This window comes from Scleropages formosus, chromosome 1 (assembly GCF_900964775.1).
Source record: "Scleropages formosus chromosome 1, fSclFor1.1, whole genome shotgun sequence".
NCBI classification, from domain to species: domain Eukaryota; kingdom Metazoa; phylum Chordata; class Actinopteri; order Osteoglossiformes; family Osteoglossidae; genus Scleropages; species Scleropages formosus.
Window position 1 is genome coordinate 53,394,853 of NC_041806.1, and position 17,533 is coordinate 53,412,385.

Consider the following 17,533-nt stretch of genomic DNA (forward strand, 5'->3'; position numbering starts at 1 on the left):
GGAAACGTTATCGTTAGTTCTTCAAAAATAAATCAACATTCCGACAAAAGCGTATTACAAACAACAAACAAACTGATCAGCTTGGGTTTGTTGGTGTGTATGGTGCTTGAGGAAGTGCAATGTATAGATTTGTATGTGCAGCATGGGTAATGTAAAAACAAACTATACTCAATCTGCTTTATTTTTTACAACCATTCATACCTACATTTTCCCAAATTTTCCAGTGTAAAAGAAACCTCACTGAAAGCACTCACACAGAGTCATTAACAGCTCGTCCAGTGCACAGTCCTGGTGGCCTGGAGCCTTGAGTGAGGCAGGACAAGACTGACCGGTTCAGTGCAGTTAAAACACGAGGCGCACGCACGCACGCACGCACGCACGCACGCACGCACGCACGCACGCACGCACGCACGCACATATATGCTACTGGCAATTTAGAGTCACCACTTCACCTGAAACGTCTTTGGACTGCAGGAGGAAACCCACTCGGACACAGGGAGAACACACAAACTCGACAGAGACGGAGCGCAGGTCGAACCCACATCCTAAACAGCAGAAGAGCTGTGAGACAGCAATGCTACCTGCTGCATCATCCTGCTGTTCTTTTTAAAACAAACTAAATATCTAAAGATGCAAATTACAGAGGAAAAACAAAATCTTGCTTTGCCATTAACTCCACATTCTTTCAATAAATAGTAGCTGGAGAATAACACCGAATGAAGAGCTTTTATAACAGTCCTCAGAAAGACTAAATTCCCTCTATGTTAAAGCATGGATGTCATTACAGACACTAAAACATTATCCAGCGTAGTTGAAAATATCAATTATCTGGGTGGGAGATGCATGTGAACATGTACATACAGGTGATCCTCTACCAGACAGAACCCCACCTTTAAATACAATAATGTAGATTTAAATAAAACGATCTATGAGAGTGCAACGTTGTGCTTTATGAGTAAAAATATGGACACATTCAGTATTTGCTTTAAGAAGTCTAGATGATCTTGTCATGTTAAACCAATATTTATCACTGTAATCGTTTCTGGAGTCAAAGAGTATAAAAATAATGTTGGGAAATGCCGAATGATTTGCAGTCGGCGCCCCAGAGAGAATTTCTCTGACTATTGCATTTCAGTGTGTTGACATGTTTTCCTTCTCCAATGCAGCTGTGAGAGCAAAGTCAGTGCACTCCTGTGCTTCCCATAATCCTACTGCTCCTGCCCATTTTTCTTTTCGCTTCACTGTTTCCGGCGCCTCCAGGACACCAAGAAGGACCCATTCGTGACAAGTGACACACAGAAAACAAGTGAAGTCGAGACTCGGTGACGTAGTAAGGTGCTTTGACAATCTCTTACATTAAAAAAAAAAACCCAGAACAACTGAAATTCCTGACACGTCTTTGGCATCAGCATGCTGCCCTATGGTGGACATGGTCTGCGGCGGCACGAAGCTCAAAGTCTTGTTACTGAGATGAACGGAGAGTGTGCGAGTGTGGCGTGTAGAACCGAGGGAGGCCGCCACATCGCGCCACTGCCTTGGAAGCGGGAGCAGCGGGAAAGCAGGGAGCGACAAGCAGCACAGCTGGCCATGCAAACACGACTCCACCCCCAGCGGCCCAGAAGCGTTTCTGCAACTCTGCCGGGACGTGGAGGGAGACGGCGCTGCTTCCACGTAGCGGCACCTTCGCCACAACATCAGAGGCCCTCAAGCGGCCCTCACGGCGCTTCTTCCCTAAACAGGCTGCTGGAGGTGTAGAGTAGCACAGTGGTACACGTATATTTGTCTGTTTTGTCCCCCCCTCCCCCCACAGAACTGATGATGAACATTTTTGTTGTGTTTTTTTCTGTTTGCTTTTGCCTTGTTTAAAAAAGTCTCGCCTTCTTCTTGAGCTCGTTCCTCTTCCACAGAGCAAGGCGATCAAAGTGTTCAATGGTCATTCCGAAGACCTGCTGGAAGTCTTCAGGGGACAGGTGTCGCTAGAAAGAATAACAAAACAAGACGAAAAGTAAGATGAAAAGCGTGGCAGTCCAGTGCAGTCCTGATCGCGACCCTGTGGGTGCAGCTACACTTTGAGCAATAAAACATACAGCTTTTTCTTATTCAACTGTTTAGCTGAAAACCATCTTCCAAAGTCACTTACTACGCAATCACTTTATAGCACTTGACATATTGCTGGAGGTATCCTGGTGACATGCCTCGCTCCGGGGGACAGGAACCGGCACCCTTCGTCTCTCACACCTTTGCACTGGCCCTGCTTTTGGGGCCGAACTAAAGATGGAACTAAATAAAGTACAGCATTTCCTCAGCAGCCACTTGTCTACTAATTTTTTCATAAGGTCTACAGTGTAATACTCTCACCGCTCTCACACAGTGGCTCGGACCCCATAGCATACTGACTGGAAACAAAGGAAAACTTTTAAATGAATGGAACAAGAGCCATTGTTTCACACCAGCTGACTTTCATCAATGCCACATATATGTGTGAAGTCACAGCTGGCAAAAGAAAAGTTTAAAGCGTCTTGATGAGTGAAAAAGAACACTGCTGTAGGGAACGTGTTCCAACATTTTAACGAGACCGTGTTTATGACAATTGTGCATCGGCACAAAGTGCTCTCTGATGTCATGGCTGAAGTCAGCGAGACCAGGACACCTGCCCTCCATTTCTGCTGCGAAAGTACAGAGTAAAGTGCGTCTTTGCAGAACCCCTGGATCCGGCACGGGTGTGACTGGGGTCTGAGCCCAATTTAGGTGCATTTGAGCCCTCTGTTGCTGCTAAGTGCTGTGCGGTGCAGGATGGGACACATGGCACCAGGGCAGCACTGACCACAATCAGAAATGTTCTCTACAGGCCTTCAGAAGTGTCATTTGAAGCATGAGGATTGGTCACAGGCTCGCATCCCGAGGTAAGCCTGGAACATATCGGAAAGCCCACGAACGGAGTGCGTCGAGCATCCCTGTCGCAGCAGAGCCTCTCCGGTGAGACGTCCACCCCACCGTTCGCGCCCCGAGGAGGGGCTGCAGCGAGGTATGCAGCACTGGAACTATAATTCTGTGCAGAGACTAGCACTGCGGTCAACTTTACTTTTTCAGGTCAATGTAGAGCTATAAATTTGCCACTTCACACTCTGTGCTCGTCCTCCATAGACGCCCGTGCAATTATTTTAATGTCGTGTGAAAGGCATCTGCTGAGCAGCACAGCAACAGCGTGAGCGCGGCACTCTAATTCATGCGATCGCTGACCTTTACAGTGCATTGTAAACTGTGGACACAGGAAGAGAACCAGGGACAGCCCCCCTCTCCCGAAACAGACACACACACACACACACACACACACACACACACACACACACACACACAAGCATCATATACATTCCATGATAACGAGTCTTTGACAGCTGTGAGGTTCTGGCTGCTGGAGTGCTCTGACCTCACTGCAGGCAGCAGACATGCGGAAACTGCTGTCTGCCGAGTTGAAGCCCCATCCCGTCCCTAGTCTTCTGTCCCCTGTCCCCAGTCTTCTGTCCCCTGTCCCTAGTCTCCTGTACCCTATCTTCTGTTCCCCATCCCCTGTCTTCTGTCTCCTGTCCCATGTCCCCTATCTCCTGAGAAAGAAAGGAAAATGCTGGAACACACACTTTTTGAATTGTCACTCCTTGTATTTGTGTTGTCTTCCTGCACTAGCACTTGGGTGACAGCAGTGTCTTTCCTCCAAGACAGGTGGAAAGTGTCAGGAAAACACATTAAAATATATATTGCGATGACCTTCCTAGCATGAGATCATCCATAGTGCGGTAGCGTGCAGGTGAACTGTAGCGTGATGTGGACCAGTTTGGTCAGTCAACACATGCATGGATTTCTCCGTTCAGACGGTCTCAAAAAGATTACATGAAAAGCATAGAAGGACAGCTTTGAAAAGCGCACATGAATTAGTACGGTAGAAAGTCAAAACTTAGGGTTCTTGTCAAGTATCTCCTGCTCTGTCGGAGCATGAAAAGGATGTGAAATAATGTAACATGCAGCTGCTGTACTGTCCATTTCATTAGAATACTTGTTCACAATCCATGTGCTAATACATGCTGTGTTTTCATGGAACAATATTCATAGTACATCAGCACAAAACAACAACAACAACAACACTTTTGCTAAGACTCAGGAATCTTACATTAACTAGTGATGGAATGAACCGCTGGAGTCAAGAGAGCAGAAGTGGAATTGTGAAAGAGAGAGAGAGAGAGAGGGAGAAAGAGAGAGAACAGAAGAGCTTTTGTGTGCTTCCTCCAGCACTTTCCTGAGGAACAAATGCTGGGCTGAACGTCCAGCTCTGACCCACTGCAGTCTGTGCAACTTTACTAGAAGTCCCCGCTGTGGCTTCCTGCTAAAACCCCCTGAAGGAAGGAAGCGGTCTTCAAAGCATGGGCTCTGAACCCAGCTGAAACAGTTTGGGTCTCAACAGAAACTAATGATGGAGAACAGAACATGAGCGCTGCTGCAGGTTCAGGGGCCGCGGTTTGAAATCTGCACATCCTCGAGGCCCCTGGAGAGTCACCAAGGCTACAAGGCCAGGCTGCCCAGTGCATGGAAGAATACAGGAGCCAGGACAGCAAGGTTCGTGGGGTTCAAGCTCACAGTACGTGACCAAGTGGGGGACAGTCTCCTTCGCGGAGCCTCTCAAACTCCCTGATTGGGCTTTGCTCCACACCACAATATTACCACAGCATTTCGCTGGGTTGGAGGCTGGGGCCCTTGGCAGCGTCCCAAGGGACAGCAACAGTTGGAAAGCGTACAGAAGTAAGAAGGAAGCGGATCGGAGCCCAAACGGGTGCCTTGTTCACGTGGCGCAACGAGAAGTCAAAGGCGAAGCACTGCACCTCTGCCTCTGGGATGGAAATTTGGTTCATGCTGTAGTAAAACCAGGTACCTCCCAAAAGAGTTTATCACATGACACCACGCGATACATGAGGCTCTCAATGGCCAGAAGATGTAAAGCAGAACACAGTGCACACTGCTGCCAGAAAGGGAGCGCTGTACCTCCAGTCGGGTTCGGTCCACATCCTTGGGGAGCTTGACTCGGGCTCGGTGAGTCACTGCCAACATGTCATAGGGGTAGATCTGGAAACCACACACACACAAGTAGGTGTTAGCTGAACAAGATGCTAAGTGCTGTCTTCATGGTGACTGCAAACCCATGAGCTCTTGGTGTGACTGCACCTCCACACAGCACTGCTCTGCTGGAGTCCCCTTACCTTGTACTCTGGAGCAGAGGGAGAGAGAGACAGAGACAGAGAAGCACGTTAATGACCATGTTGTTGTTTTCAGGCCACAAAACAGAAGAATGAGGAACACAAAAGCAAAAGGCATTTTGGGCTCTTTTTCCTGTGGTTATGAGAAGCCCCTCAGCAGTAAATTCATCGCTGCAGGGTCACTGTACTTGCAAATGATGGTTTTTGTGAGCTCTGGCAACAAACAGGAATGACTAAGAGGGTCCTGCTGCTCTCCATCACCACCCTCCACCTGTAGCTTTTGTGTGGTAATCAATGTGAGACACACACACACACACACACACACACACACACACGTGTCCCGGACCTCACTAGCAGAACAGCAGCAAACATACCTGGTTCTTAGTGCTACAGCACATACCAGGGGTAACGTTATTGTTCTTCTTGTTTGGAAGATACTTCTAAAGTAACTTTAAATATTTAATTTCATTTCAACTTACCGTTTCAGTTACATTCACACATTAGCCGATGCCTTAATCCAAAGCATTTCTACAGCAGGCTCACTTTTACTGGAGTAATTTTAGGGTAAGTACCTTGCTCAAGGGTACTACAGGGTGGAATTTGAACCCGTGTCCTTCAAATGCAAGACAGGAGCTCTAACCACTGCGCCGCATTCCACTTCAGAGGTTTTCCCGGGTGACATCAGCTAGCCATGCAGAAGCTAGAAAATGTATCAGCTAAGCAATGAAGTGATATGACAACTGCTGGAGTCCTCTGGGATCGGAGCCCTCAACACGCTGACTGCCATCACCATTACCTTTATTACCTCTACCTCCTCTACAGTTAGCATGCTATAGTGGATGTTTAGTGATCTGCGACACTAAGGATGCCTCAAAGCCTTACCTCTCGTCCCCCAGCTCGAGTCTTGGTCTGGGTCATCCTCGGCAAGATCTGATGCCTAGAGAAGAGGGACACCAAGACACTTAGTCATCATCATGCACTAGTGTGTCCTACAGCTCTTCTGCAGTTCGGTGGGTGGGCAGGATACACGAAAACACTGGTGGGAGACACTCAGGTGCTGCGGAGGTCCTGCACACAGCTGTGGGGTGAATGAGACCACTTGCACTGTGCTGAGCATGTGTATGAGAGTCACCACTAAAGAAGAGGTGGGCCAGCAACACACAGCAACCTCAGCATCCTCCTTGTGAACAACAAGGGATGGGGTCTGGGGGTGGGGGTTCAGGGAAGCCCCTTTTATTAATCACTCAACTCTTTGTGTCACCCCTTTACTTGGGGACATTATTTAATTCTGCTTCATGAGCAGTTTGGTCACAGTAATCCCTTCCTTTTACCTCAATTGCCATGTAGAGAACTTCCCGAAAGTTCAGTTAAAAGTATACTTCGGAGAAGCAACCATGCTCCATGGAGAGAGAATGTGTGAGTAATACGCCCCCTACTGGAGGGCTGTCTAACAAAGCACGTTCTCAACTGCAAGGCCTGTCAAAATAAACAGCTGTTTCTTTTTCAAAAATAAAAATTCAGAAACATTTTGAAAGACAGAGATACTGAAAAGGTTACATATAAACTGTATAAAAAAGTTTTCACGGAAAATTGCAACCCTGAGGGGCTGTAAAAGCAGCAATTACAGTAATTAAATAATTTTTCACAACCCAAAAGCCTAAACCATAGGACACACTTTTGTCTCCGGCATTGTAATGGTTTAACCACTGGATTCACCAGGCAAATTGAGTACGACACTGAGACGAGGCTTCTGGATGGTACAAAGAAGCCTTCAACTGTTCGTGCCAAGGCAGGATGCTTTTCGTTAAATGACAGTAAAATGTTGGGTAAAGCTGGTTTGGCTCGCTGGCAGGGTGGGGTGTGTGTGTGTGTGTGTGTGTGTGTGTGTGTGTGTGTGTGTGTGTGTGTGTGTGTGTGTGTGTGTGAGAGAGAGAGAGAACTTATGAATGCCCTGTGGAGCCCTGCATGCTCAACATTACGGTGTGCAGCTCAATTGTCTAAGTACTGCCTGCCTGCTCCGCTGGGGCGGTTCCTTAACCTCTCGTCCATGTGTTTGCGGTTACAGCTCTGCTATCTCTGCGTACACTCACGCTGACGGGGGGGTTCGTATGACGTCACCTTGTGTGAATTAGTGCATTCAGTAGCGCCCAGCAAAAACGGACTGTGTGGGGATGGCACATGAGTGCAGGGCCAGACGATGGGCCTGCAGAAGATGGCAGTGAATGCAGTCAAACAGAGGTAGTACTACACACTTACCTTGTAGATTCCATTTCTCCCATAACCTGGCAAGGAGGCGGACTTATTGTAGGGGAAATCTGCAGTCGACACATACAGGATGATCAGTACGCATTTTAAGAAACGAGAAAAGCAGGTGGTGCAGCACTCAAACACTGCACTGATGACCAAGCTGTTCCAAGGCCTGTGCTTTGAGGCACTTGGGCACTAAGGCACCGATGGATTAACGGTCTGGGGGTGTTGATGTACCAGGACTCAAGTGTCTCCATCTGGATCATTTTCGCACCAAAAGGTCTCAGCGGAGGTAGACATGGGTGAATACTGGACTCGGACGCATGGGAGGTACTTACTAGTTTGGGAGGTGTCAGTAGGCAGGCTCCGTGTCGATGTCCTGGGATCCATATACTCCGGACTCGACTGTCCATCAATGTCGCCCTTCAAGATCATCCAGCTTGTTTTCATCTGCAGGTGAACAGAACAGCGACTGCTGGTAAGAAAAACACATCCCACTTTTGACCTCATTTTAAGTGACCCGAACACAAACTGCAAACCCAGCTGTGAGCAGCAGTCATTCTGTCTGCCAGCAACCCATGAACAAAGAACAAAGGAAGAGGCACAGGGAGTGACCGCTGGTGACTACAGTGAGCTCGCCGGACTGAGATTCCAGCAGTGCACTGAGACTGTTCAGGGGAAATGGGTTTCACAAGGAACCAGGGCTGCTCTTTGCCACAGCTACACGCACTAGGGCTGAACGTGCCGGAGGTGGCGGAAGCCGCGTGATCCTCTGAGTGCTGCACGTCACCTGGCTGCTGTAAGCTGGAGCAGCTACCAAAATATCGGTGACGAATACAGTCAACACCTGCTTGGAATTTCGCTCAAAAGCTCACGTACCTTTCTGTCCAAATCATCCCCTTCTTGCCAGGAGGTCCTCGAAGCTGCAAGCACAGCACACACAGGCACGTCACACCAATTCACACACTGACAGTGAAACGACGAGCACTTACGGTGAGCGCAGCGAAAGGGGAACAGAAGGTGCCACATGCAAAGGTGTTGGCAGCAAAACCACGACGGGAAACACAGGAAGAAAAGCGACAAGAGCAAGAACAGCGATGTGAGACTCCTGTCAAAGACGAAGACGCTGATGAGGCAAAAATCCCGCATGTATAAAACACAAAACCTTGTGGAACACGATGACAAACACTGTATAGCAATTAGCAGTTTAACTACGCAGTACAGCATTTTCAATCGGTTGTTATTCTGCCACATAACAGCAATGCTAAACCATAAATGACTTCCTATGAGATGTACATCGCTTTGGAGAAAAGCGTCTGCTAAATGAATACATGTAATAAACAAACTTTTGCAGTTTGCTGAATTTTTTTTAACCTGCACTTGTTTCCAAAGTAAGTATCTCGCTGAGGAGGGTAAGAGACGATCCTGCAGCTGCGTGGACACAACAGCACTTCTTTAGTCAGTACCGCCAATGTTTACTGACGACAGACAGTACAGTAAATGCACTGTGACTTCACTGGTCTTACAGTTCATTAATAGTATTCAATAAAAAAGAAAAGAAATGAAGGAAAAGACTTAAAATGAAAGGAGACACAGAAACACAGGGTACGAAGGCAGCACAGGGACTGGCACAGCTTCACACTCAGAGCTCAGGTCACGTCAGCAAGGTCCTGTCCCACATCGACAGCTATCTAGCGAAAGCAGGCACGTGGAGACGATGATGACCATGACGATGATGACCATGATCATCGATGATGCACACATCAGAAGCATGCATCAAAAGGGAAATGGCAGATGTTAAGTGGAGCTGGTTCCTTTTCCAGGGGAGGTTCCAGCTCGAGCTACAGCAACCAACGGAGCTTGTTTGTGTGCGAGCGACGGGGTCTTGTCCACAGGGATGTGTGTCACTCGTAACTCCAGTACAGGAATCGCCACCTCTGCGGTGCTCAAAGACACTTCCTTACAGTGACATTACCAGCTGTGTTCTTACAAGTGTAGGCACAGAGCACTGAACTTACGGTTTGTGTCTTGTTTTTTATTTTTATTTCCTTACTTGTTTTTCTCTAAAGCCACATGCTCCTTTTTCCCAGCTGCAGCTGTATCTTTAGTGAACCAATCCAAGTCATGCATCTCTCTCCAGTTTGCTACTGCAGCACCGTCACAACTCTTACGTTTGAGTGTGCATCCCTACAATATGAGCACGTGTCCTTAGCTCTGCATACGTTGTCTGAGAGGAGGTGAGCCCTGCAGCCCAGGTGAGAGAGCTACTGGAAAGTGACAGGAAAAGAGTGGCATTGTGGGAGACGGACAGCGGGGAGCAAGCGTGCAGCTGCATACCCATCATGCACAGAAGGGCAAACAGAGCGGGGCTGACTGTACCATGCTGCCTGTAGATAGGGGGCTTCCTATAGATATTGTCTTTGCCCAAAGTGTCTGGAGATGGAGTGGAGAGGCAGACAGAGGAGAAGAGAAGGGGAAGAGAAGGGAAAAGAAGGGGAAGAGAAGCGGGAGACCAGCCATTATTGAGGGGAGCAGCAGCAGGAGGCCAGTATGTGCTTCACTAGATACAGCAACGTTATACAGTGAATCTGTTCACCTGCACGTGTCTCAAATAGTACTTAGTAAGTGAGTAAACTGGTGTATTCTGGGCAACTGTCATTTTTTCTACACCGCAGCCCGAACGTATTCGAACGGCCAACTCTAATTACCCCCGTAATTAGGTAAAGTCCCTGTTTCACACCGATCATTGTACATTTTACTGTGTTCCACTCCACTGGTGTCAGTGTGTTTCTCATGCTCCATCCATATACACACCAGTAGACGTGACAAGAAGATGTGATCAAATTCAATGATGACAAGGTGCAAAACAGAGAAAGTTGCTGAGAAACCATTTCTCAGCTCTATAAATTATCTGCCAGACTTGATGAAATGTGTCTGTGTGAGTTTACTGTACACATCTCAGTATCCTAGGATCAAACTATGTACTTTCACAAATGTTTGGAAACAACTACTACACAAAAACTTATTCCTCCTCAGAGACATGAGTCACTTAAATGGAGACATGTGCATCAGTTACTCTTTTTGAGTGATTTTTACTGCCTTCCAGTTGAGAAGGAAGAAGAAACAGGCCACATGTCAGACCAAAGACACCATAATCTATGACAAATTAACATGGCAATTGCTTGGGTTGCTGTTTCTCTTCAGCTCATTCATGGAATGAGGTAAATCTTAGAGACATGCTGGCTCTGATCTGGGGTGACATCACTTGGAGGAACTTCCCCATCCCATCTATATCCAAGCCTGAAGCAAGCATGAATCAGAGTGTGAAGAAGGGAGCAGGAGGTCAGCTGAGCTCATGAACATTGGTCTGCAGGCTGGTCGCCATGGTTGTGGACAGAATGGGGGAAGGGGACAGTTACGTCATGACAAGAGCATGAGCGCAGGAGAGCCGATGTACATCGGAGAGGTGAGCAGTATGTCTTGCGGCTCCCCTCCAGCAGAGTCATTGAGCTGCCACAACAGCATTCCAAAGACAGGCACCGTGGATAGAAAACCACAGTGCAAAACCAGGAACAAAAGACAGGCAGAGACTGACGACACAGCAATTGCATTCTGTGAAAAGAAAGGTTCGGGATTCCCCGGAAGGGCAGAGGTGAGGGACAGCGGAAAGGTCAGCACTGAGCAAGTGAGGGTGCCGTCGCGAGATCCTACCTGGTACGTGGAAATGCCTGGGTGCCTGCACGTATGTGGACGAAGGAGACTTGCTGTCTGAATAGGCAGATAGGCTGGGGGTGCTCCGCCCACTTTCACTACCTCCAGGGGGTGACAGAGAGCAAAGGAGAGAGATAAAACACGAAGAAGATGGAGGCAAAGGAAAAGGAGTCACATTGCATTTCTCGACTCTTTTTCAAGGGAGCACTTTATCATGAGCTGCACTGCTAATCCAGCCACCTGTGAGCGTGAAAAGCAGCAGAAGACAAAGTCCAGACGGTATCTACCTAGTTTACCTGGACAACCCGCTCTGCTCGGCTGTGCTGCGGTTCAGAGGGGCTTGACCACAGTTAAAAACTTTAACGTGAAAAATATTAGCAGAAAATACATTGCGCTTTCCTTTTAAGAGAAGTACAATTACAACAATTTTTTCTAGCCAAACTTGATCCTACTTGAGACTCTATGAGTCGGCGAACTGTTGATTTTGACTGTTACGATGTCCACAGACCACTGCTGAGACTCACATCACAAAGGGCTGGATTATGGAGTCATTGGCACCTCGCAGGCCAGCGCCAATAAAGTCCGTACACAAAGAGTATGGACACAACATTGGGAGAAGGAGAAGGAAAGGAGAGGAGATAGAAATGAGAAGGAGAGAAGAAGGAGATGGAGAAGAAGGAGAAGAAATAGATAGAGAGGGAGAAGGAAAGAAGAAAGGAGAAGAAGGAGATGGAGAAGGAGCAGAGAATGTAGAAGAAGGGGATGGAAAAGGAGAGGAGAGGAGAGGAGAGGGAGAACAAGTAGGAGAAGAAGAAGGAAAAGCAGATGGAGATGGAGAAGGAGAGCTTGTTATTACAGCAAGTTGACGCACTCTGAGTACAAGGCCAGAGCACAGAGCGCACAGGGATGATGTCACTGTCACGCACGCAAGCATGCGCATGCGCGCACACACACAGTACCGTTAGTATACCTGAAAATCTACAAGGCAACTCCAACACACATCTGTTGGCCCTTGGGGGCACGAGAAAAGTCCTCTCAGGTCACCAGCTTTGCGTCTGACAGTTTGGCATTTTGGAGCTCAGGGCAGTTGATGATGCGACACCTACAGCCCAACTGGACTTGGGTTCTCCCTGCAGGATCCCCCTGTGCCGCCCACCCTACCGCACCCCTCTGTAACACCAATTCAAAGTTAGCGTACATCTACTGGGAACTCATTGTGGTCACGTGATACCTAGTGGGCTCTTTCCTCCAGTTCCCTCCATACAGGTGTTGGCTGGGTGTACTCAAACTTCTGACTGGCACTGTGAGGCCACATGCAGATGCTGGCTGACAGCGAGAGCCTGAGCAGAACCATGTGTGCTCGATCAGTGCATCAAGTGTACTTGAAATGTGAGGAACAAGGGCAAACAGGGCGGTGCACTGTGAGCCAAGTAATAAGTTGCGTCTCACACAGCACCAGAGACGTTCGCGCCCGATGCAGCACCGCAGTGTGACCAATCATTCAGCTCAAGGGCACCAGAGCTCCTCGCTGGGGAAGCGAAGCCTTGGGACCAGCTGTGGACGATGAGCAAAGCGAGCGAGTGAGCGAGGCCAACGGAATGGAAGAAGCCATGGGCCTGAGCTCTGTGACGCTGCCCCCACATGAACAGCACACAAACACTGTGTTTGCGCTGCTTTGTTTGTGCCCTGAAAGTTTAGATTTGTGCCGTTTTCACATCGTGGCCTGGAAAATAGAAATGATTTATTATCTGAAGAAACAAAGAGCACAAAACTGAGCTTCCAGTGTACAGAAGAGCTCAGAGCCACCGTTGAAGAAACACGCTGTGCTGTTTGCTGGGGGGGACAGCTGGAGGGCCATCAATGGAGCAGGAGGTAGGACTGCAGTGGGAAGTCACCCAAAGGAAAGCGTGAATGGCACCGGCTGCATTCCCCTAGGGTTCAACTTTAGCAACAGGAGGCAAAGTCCATCTCGCTGCTCAGCAGCACTCCTGACATCCCTCGGTCTCTCTGTGTGTGTGTGTGTGTGTGTGTGTGTGTGTGTGTGTGTGTGTGTGTGTGTGCGCGCGCGCGCGCCTTTGAGAGGCACAGCCCCGCATATCCAGCAGGGGGCAGTAGAGCCGGGCTGTGTCCTGCTCTTTGTCTTCCTCCCACAGATGCAATGAGGGGCTCGGGTACGACCCGCATTCTCTCCAGCACAGTCATCTTTAGGGCCTGGCCTGCGCTGTGACGCACAATTGCTGCCGGGAGCACTGCCAGAACACAGAGAACGCCTCGGTCTCGATGTAAATCTCGGCGAGGGACAAGGCAAATCCCCCCGCCTGTCTCCGCAGTTCTGGCTCCTCTGCTCAATGGTTCCTCGCTCAGATCCCTGTTACTTACACGCCCACCGGACATTGGCCAAAGTGACGTCCTGCCTCTGCCAGTCGGAGCCGAAGCAGCACTGGAGCCCAAGCACACGCTGAAGACACTCATTGCTCCCAACGGTCACAGACGACAGCAAAACACGCTGACCCCGGCCGCCCAATGAAAAAAAACAACGACAGACTGGGTGGTGAGCTGTCATGAGCAGTCAAATGAGGTCACAAGTGGTCGCAAGCGGTCACGTTTCCACACAGAGAAACACATGGGGTACGATGCAGGGCGTGCTGTCTCTTCCGCGGCCTCCCTGTGGGCCCATCATGCATCACAGCACAAGGAGTGGAAGACGCAGGGAGACGGGGGGCTGGCCCACACGGCGAGGTGAGCAGCACGCACACACAGGGAGTGCCCCCCCACCCAGGGAGGGAGCAGTGGGCGGGGCTAAGGACAGAGGAGGGCGGCACTTTACCGTAGGTGGACAAAGTGAGATGCAGGGAGGTCCTAGGTCTATTTTCGAGGATAGGGTCCTGCTTGTACCCTGGGAGGGGGAGGAAAGCACAGGGACGTGGTTCCAACTGTGTGAGAAGAAGGGTTCCGAAGCAAGGGTTCGAGGAGCGTCAACTGCAGCCCGCAGCAGCCACGACCTCTGGAACTTTCCCCTTTGCATGTCAGGAGTCTCAGCAGGTGTGCTGAGAAGTGTGGTGGTGTTGGCACAATGGTCTGTACCTGCACCTCCACGGCAACACGCATCTTTCATGTCACACGTGGTCACGGGCAACCCAACAGGTAGACACGCTTCAGCATTAGTACAGTCATACTGTCACAACCCTGACAAAGTCCAGCAGCAACAAAAGGCAGTGATCTCAGCCCGACACAGAAATGCTCAGGTAGCCACAGTCATGCAGCATCAGCAGTGGGCACTCCCAGCACTCCCAACACTCCCGGTAACCCCAGCAGTCCCAACACTCCCAGCACTCCCAGCAGTCCCAGTAACCCCAGCAGTCCCAGCACTCCCAGTAACCCAGGCAGTCCCAGTATCCCCATCAACCCCACTCCAGCCCCACGCAGCCAGTCATCAATAGCCGACGTGGGTTACAAACTGTAGAGAAACTCCTGCACACACTGTGGTCCTCGGGAACTGGAAGTGCCCCCCTCCCCAACCACGCCACACACCCCCTGCAGGGGTACCTTTGAAGTAGGGTATGTAGTTGTGCTGTTGTAGCACCAACAGCGTGCCAGGGTTCTGGGGCACCACCTCGGGGGGGTAGCGGCCAGAGCCCCCAGAGTGGCCCGACGCGTACAGTGGGAGGGAGCGAGAGTTCTCCGGCAGGGCTGCAAAGCCACCTCCCATCCAGGGCTCTGGGCAAAGTGACCACAGGTCAGCACTGAGGATGGGCTGCTGCAAAGCTACGTAGAGCCGGGGTGTGTCGTACACTAAATACCCTCGCTATTACTAGGTCATTTCATGTGGCCTTACCACGGAAAGCCCTGGAAAGGTTGTTCCGTACAAGTCTACATGCTTACCCCTTCTCATTTCTTCTGCACATCGATGGACCACATCCCTGACATTAATTTTTTTTTTACATCTATCCAAGTACCTACCTACCCACCTACATCGATTTAACCTTTTATACAGCAGGGTAGTTTTTACTATAGTGATTCAGGGTAAACACCTTCGTCAAGGGTATTACAGAAGGCAGTGGAATTCAAACCTGTGACCTCTAATCACTGCAACACCTGTGAAATTGGCTGCTATTTATTCATTATTTACTATAGAAAGCATGAGAAGGTCAAAGGTCATACTGCCATCCCCAGTGTTCCCAGTGCGTTCTGGGACACAGGTTGAGCTCTGTACCTGGTCTGCTGTAGTTCTGCGGTGAGCGGGATGGAGTGTAACGCCCATAGCCCCCAAGAGAGCTGTTGGAGCTTGGGCTCGAGGGCCTCCTCTGCCGGGGGGACTTTTCCCCATCGCCCTACAAAGAAGAGCAAGGAACATGGTAAGAACATAGTGAGAGTGAGTCCCCACCACTGCACAGAGCGCCACTGTACTGTGGCACAGATGAAGAGCAGCAGAACAATGCGGGACAGTGCGACTGCTCCACCATGGGCCACACATCGTTCGCTTGCACTTTCTGCCATGTCCTGAGTATGAATTATGTGCCGTCTGCTCTAACAACAAATGATGAATTATGCTGTAACTTTGAATGGCTTGTCCACATTTAGAAAGTGATACATTTTCAGTGCTTCTAACCACATGTTCAACAGCATAGAATGTTTTGGAATTTTTTATGCGTCAGTGATGTCGACGTGTCAGCATGTGTTTAGCATGGAATCCATTGTCAAGCTTGGTTCTGGGGCCCCCCAGCAGAGCAAGCACTCTCTTTTACCTCGGTTGGAGTGGGAGAAAGCAACTGCAGTGACTGCAAACAGAAGAGAAAAAGCAGATGAGGCGTGTGACACAAATTAGTGACACTTTCAGACAACCAGTGGCACATAACAACATGTCCTTCACATAATCATGTTTCCCACAGTGGGATGGAAACAGAAAACAGTGTAAAGTACTTATGAGAATGATCTTGGTGAGTAGCATGCTTTTCAAGATCAAAAGCCAAAACTGTGCCCCTGAAGATATTGAAGGTAACCCTGCACAGTGACACCCACTGAAACCTCCCTGAATGAAGGGTAAAAGGAGGTAAACTACACCCGAAGGCGCAGGGTTGCTCCTGCCACCAAAGCGAGGGCCACATACCTCTCCGTGGTGTCGCTCGTCAGCCGAGTAGCTGATGTACGGTGAGTAGGTCAGCATGTCCGGCCGGTCAATGTTGTAAATGGCTTTGACCTTCGGCAGGGCAGCCAGGTCCTTGTAGTCCAGGAGTTCGTCACCCAGCTTTGCCTGGAGTGCAAAGAGGCAGAGTACAGAAGGCCATGGAAAGGCATCATGGGACCATACGGCTCCATCACACTACTGCGGTCATAAAGGGTGTCAGAATATGACAGCATTACTAGATTACATGGGGGGGCGTGGTGGCGCGGTGGGTTTGACCAGGTTCGAGTCCCGCTTGGGGTGCCTTGCGATGGACTGACATCCCTTCCTGGGTGCGTCCCCGCCCCCTTCGGCCTTGCGCCCTGTGTTGCCAGGTTAGGCTCCGGTTCGCCGCGACCCCGCTTGGGGCAAGTGGTTTCAGACAGTGTGTGTGTGTGTGTGTGTGTGTGTGTGTATTAGATTACGCTGAGATGCCAGTTTATTAGGTACACCCCCCACCTTCACACATTTACATATACTGATTTAGCAAACACTTTTCTCCAAAGTGACGTACATCTCATAGAAAATACTATGTGTTCATTACATTGGCAGAAAGACAGATGTAGATGCAGACGTGTGATTCTTGAGTGGAGTTAATTTGTTTCTTACCACCACATGAATTGATGTTCATCACATGAGTAGTTGCATAAACAAACTGAACATTCAAACAAGTCATATGTTATGTGACTGGGGTGGGTGGTAAACATTTGTAGCTCAAATAGTGCTCAACTGAGCACTGGAATGGGCAAAACCAGGGACCATAGTGCCTACAAACGTAGCACAATAGTTGGCACCGTGTGTGGATTCTAGCATCTCCCAAATGGCTGCCGTCCTGCGGACTTCACACACAACTGTTTCAACAGTTTAGTGAGAACGGTATGATAAGCAAAGAACTACTAGCGATAGGCGATCCTGTGGATGAAAACAGCTTGTGGATCAGAGGAGTCAAAGAGAATGGCCAGAGTCAGCCAAGCAAGGAGATGGGCTACAGCCAGGCAAGTCACATCCCAGTTCCATGCTGGTGTGTGGAATGTCACCTCGGAATGCACCACTTATTGAACTCTGTCTCGAATGGGCTTCAAGAGCCAAATACCAGGGCAATAAGCAGGGGAACATCAAAACTGGACCATCAAGGAGAGGGGAATGTCTTCCTTGGTCAGACAAATCCAGGTTT

The 17,533-nt window shown here is 49.4% G+C and overlaps 1 protein-coding gene across 6 annotated transcripts in view; it reads right to left on the reverse strand.

Annotated features, from left to right (window-relative positions):
- Nucleotides 1-593: 593 nt before the first annotated feature.
- ablim2 (actin binding LIM protein family, member 2) overlaps nt 594-17,533 on the reverse strand; it is a 58,438-nt gene continuing 41,498 nt past the window's right edge. For 2 of the 6 annotated variants that reach the window (XM_018730256.2, XM_018730255.2), the window contains exons 10-23: nt 16,306-16,449; nt 15,944-15,976; nt 15,412-15,529; nt 14,745-14,915; nt 14,026-14,094; nt 11,199-11,300; nt 9,867-9,920; nt 8,367-8,410; nt 7,826-7,937; nt 7,497-7,555; nt 6,123-6,177; nt 5,244-5,251; nt 5,029-5,109; nt 594-1,976 (exon numbers count right to left, since the gene is read on the reverse strand). In XM_018730256.2, the coding sequence (XP_018585772.2) occupies nt 1,863-1,976; nt 5,029-5,109; nt 5,244-5,251; nt 6,123-6,177; nt 7,497-7,555; nt 7,826-7,937; nt 8,367-8,410; nt 9,867-9,920; nt 11,199-11,300; nt 14,026-14,094; nt 14,745-14,915; nt 15,412-15,529; nt 15,944-15,976; nt 16,306-16,449 (1,164 nt within the window). In that variant the 3' untranslated portion in view covers nt 594-1,862. The remainder of the gene's footprint in view (nt 1,977-5,028; nt 5,110-5,243; nt 5,252-6,122; nt 6,178-7,496; nt 7,556-7,825; nt 7,938-8,366; nt 8,411-9,866; nt 9,921-11,198; nt 11,301-14,025; nt 14,095-14,744; nt 14,916-15,411; nt 15,530-15,943; nt 15,977-16,305; nt 16,450-17,533) is intronic. The other 4 variants (XM_018730259.2, XM_018730258.2, XM_018730257.2 and 1 more) reach the window with 4 other exon arrangements.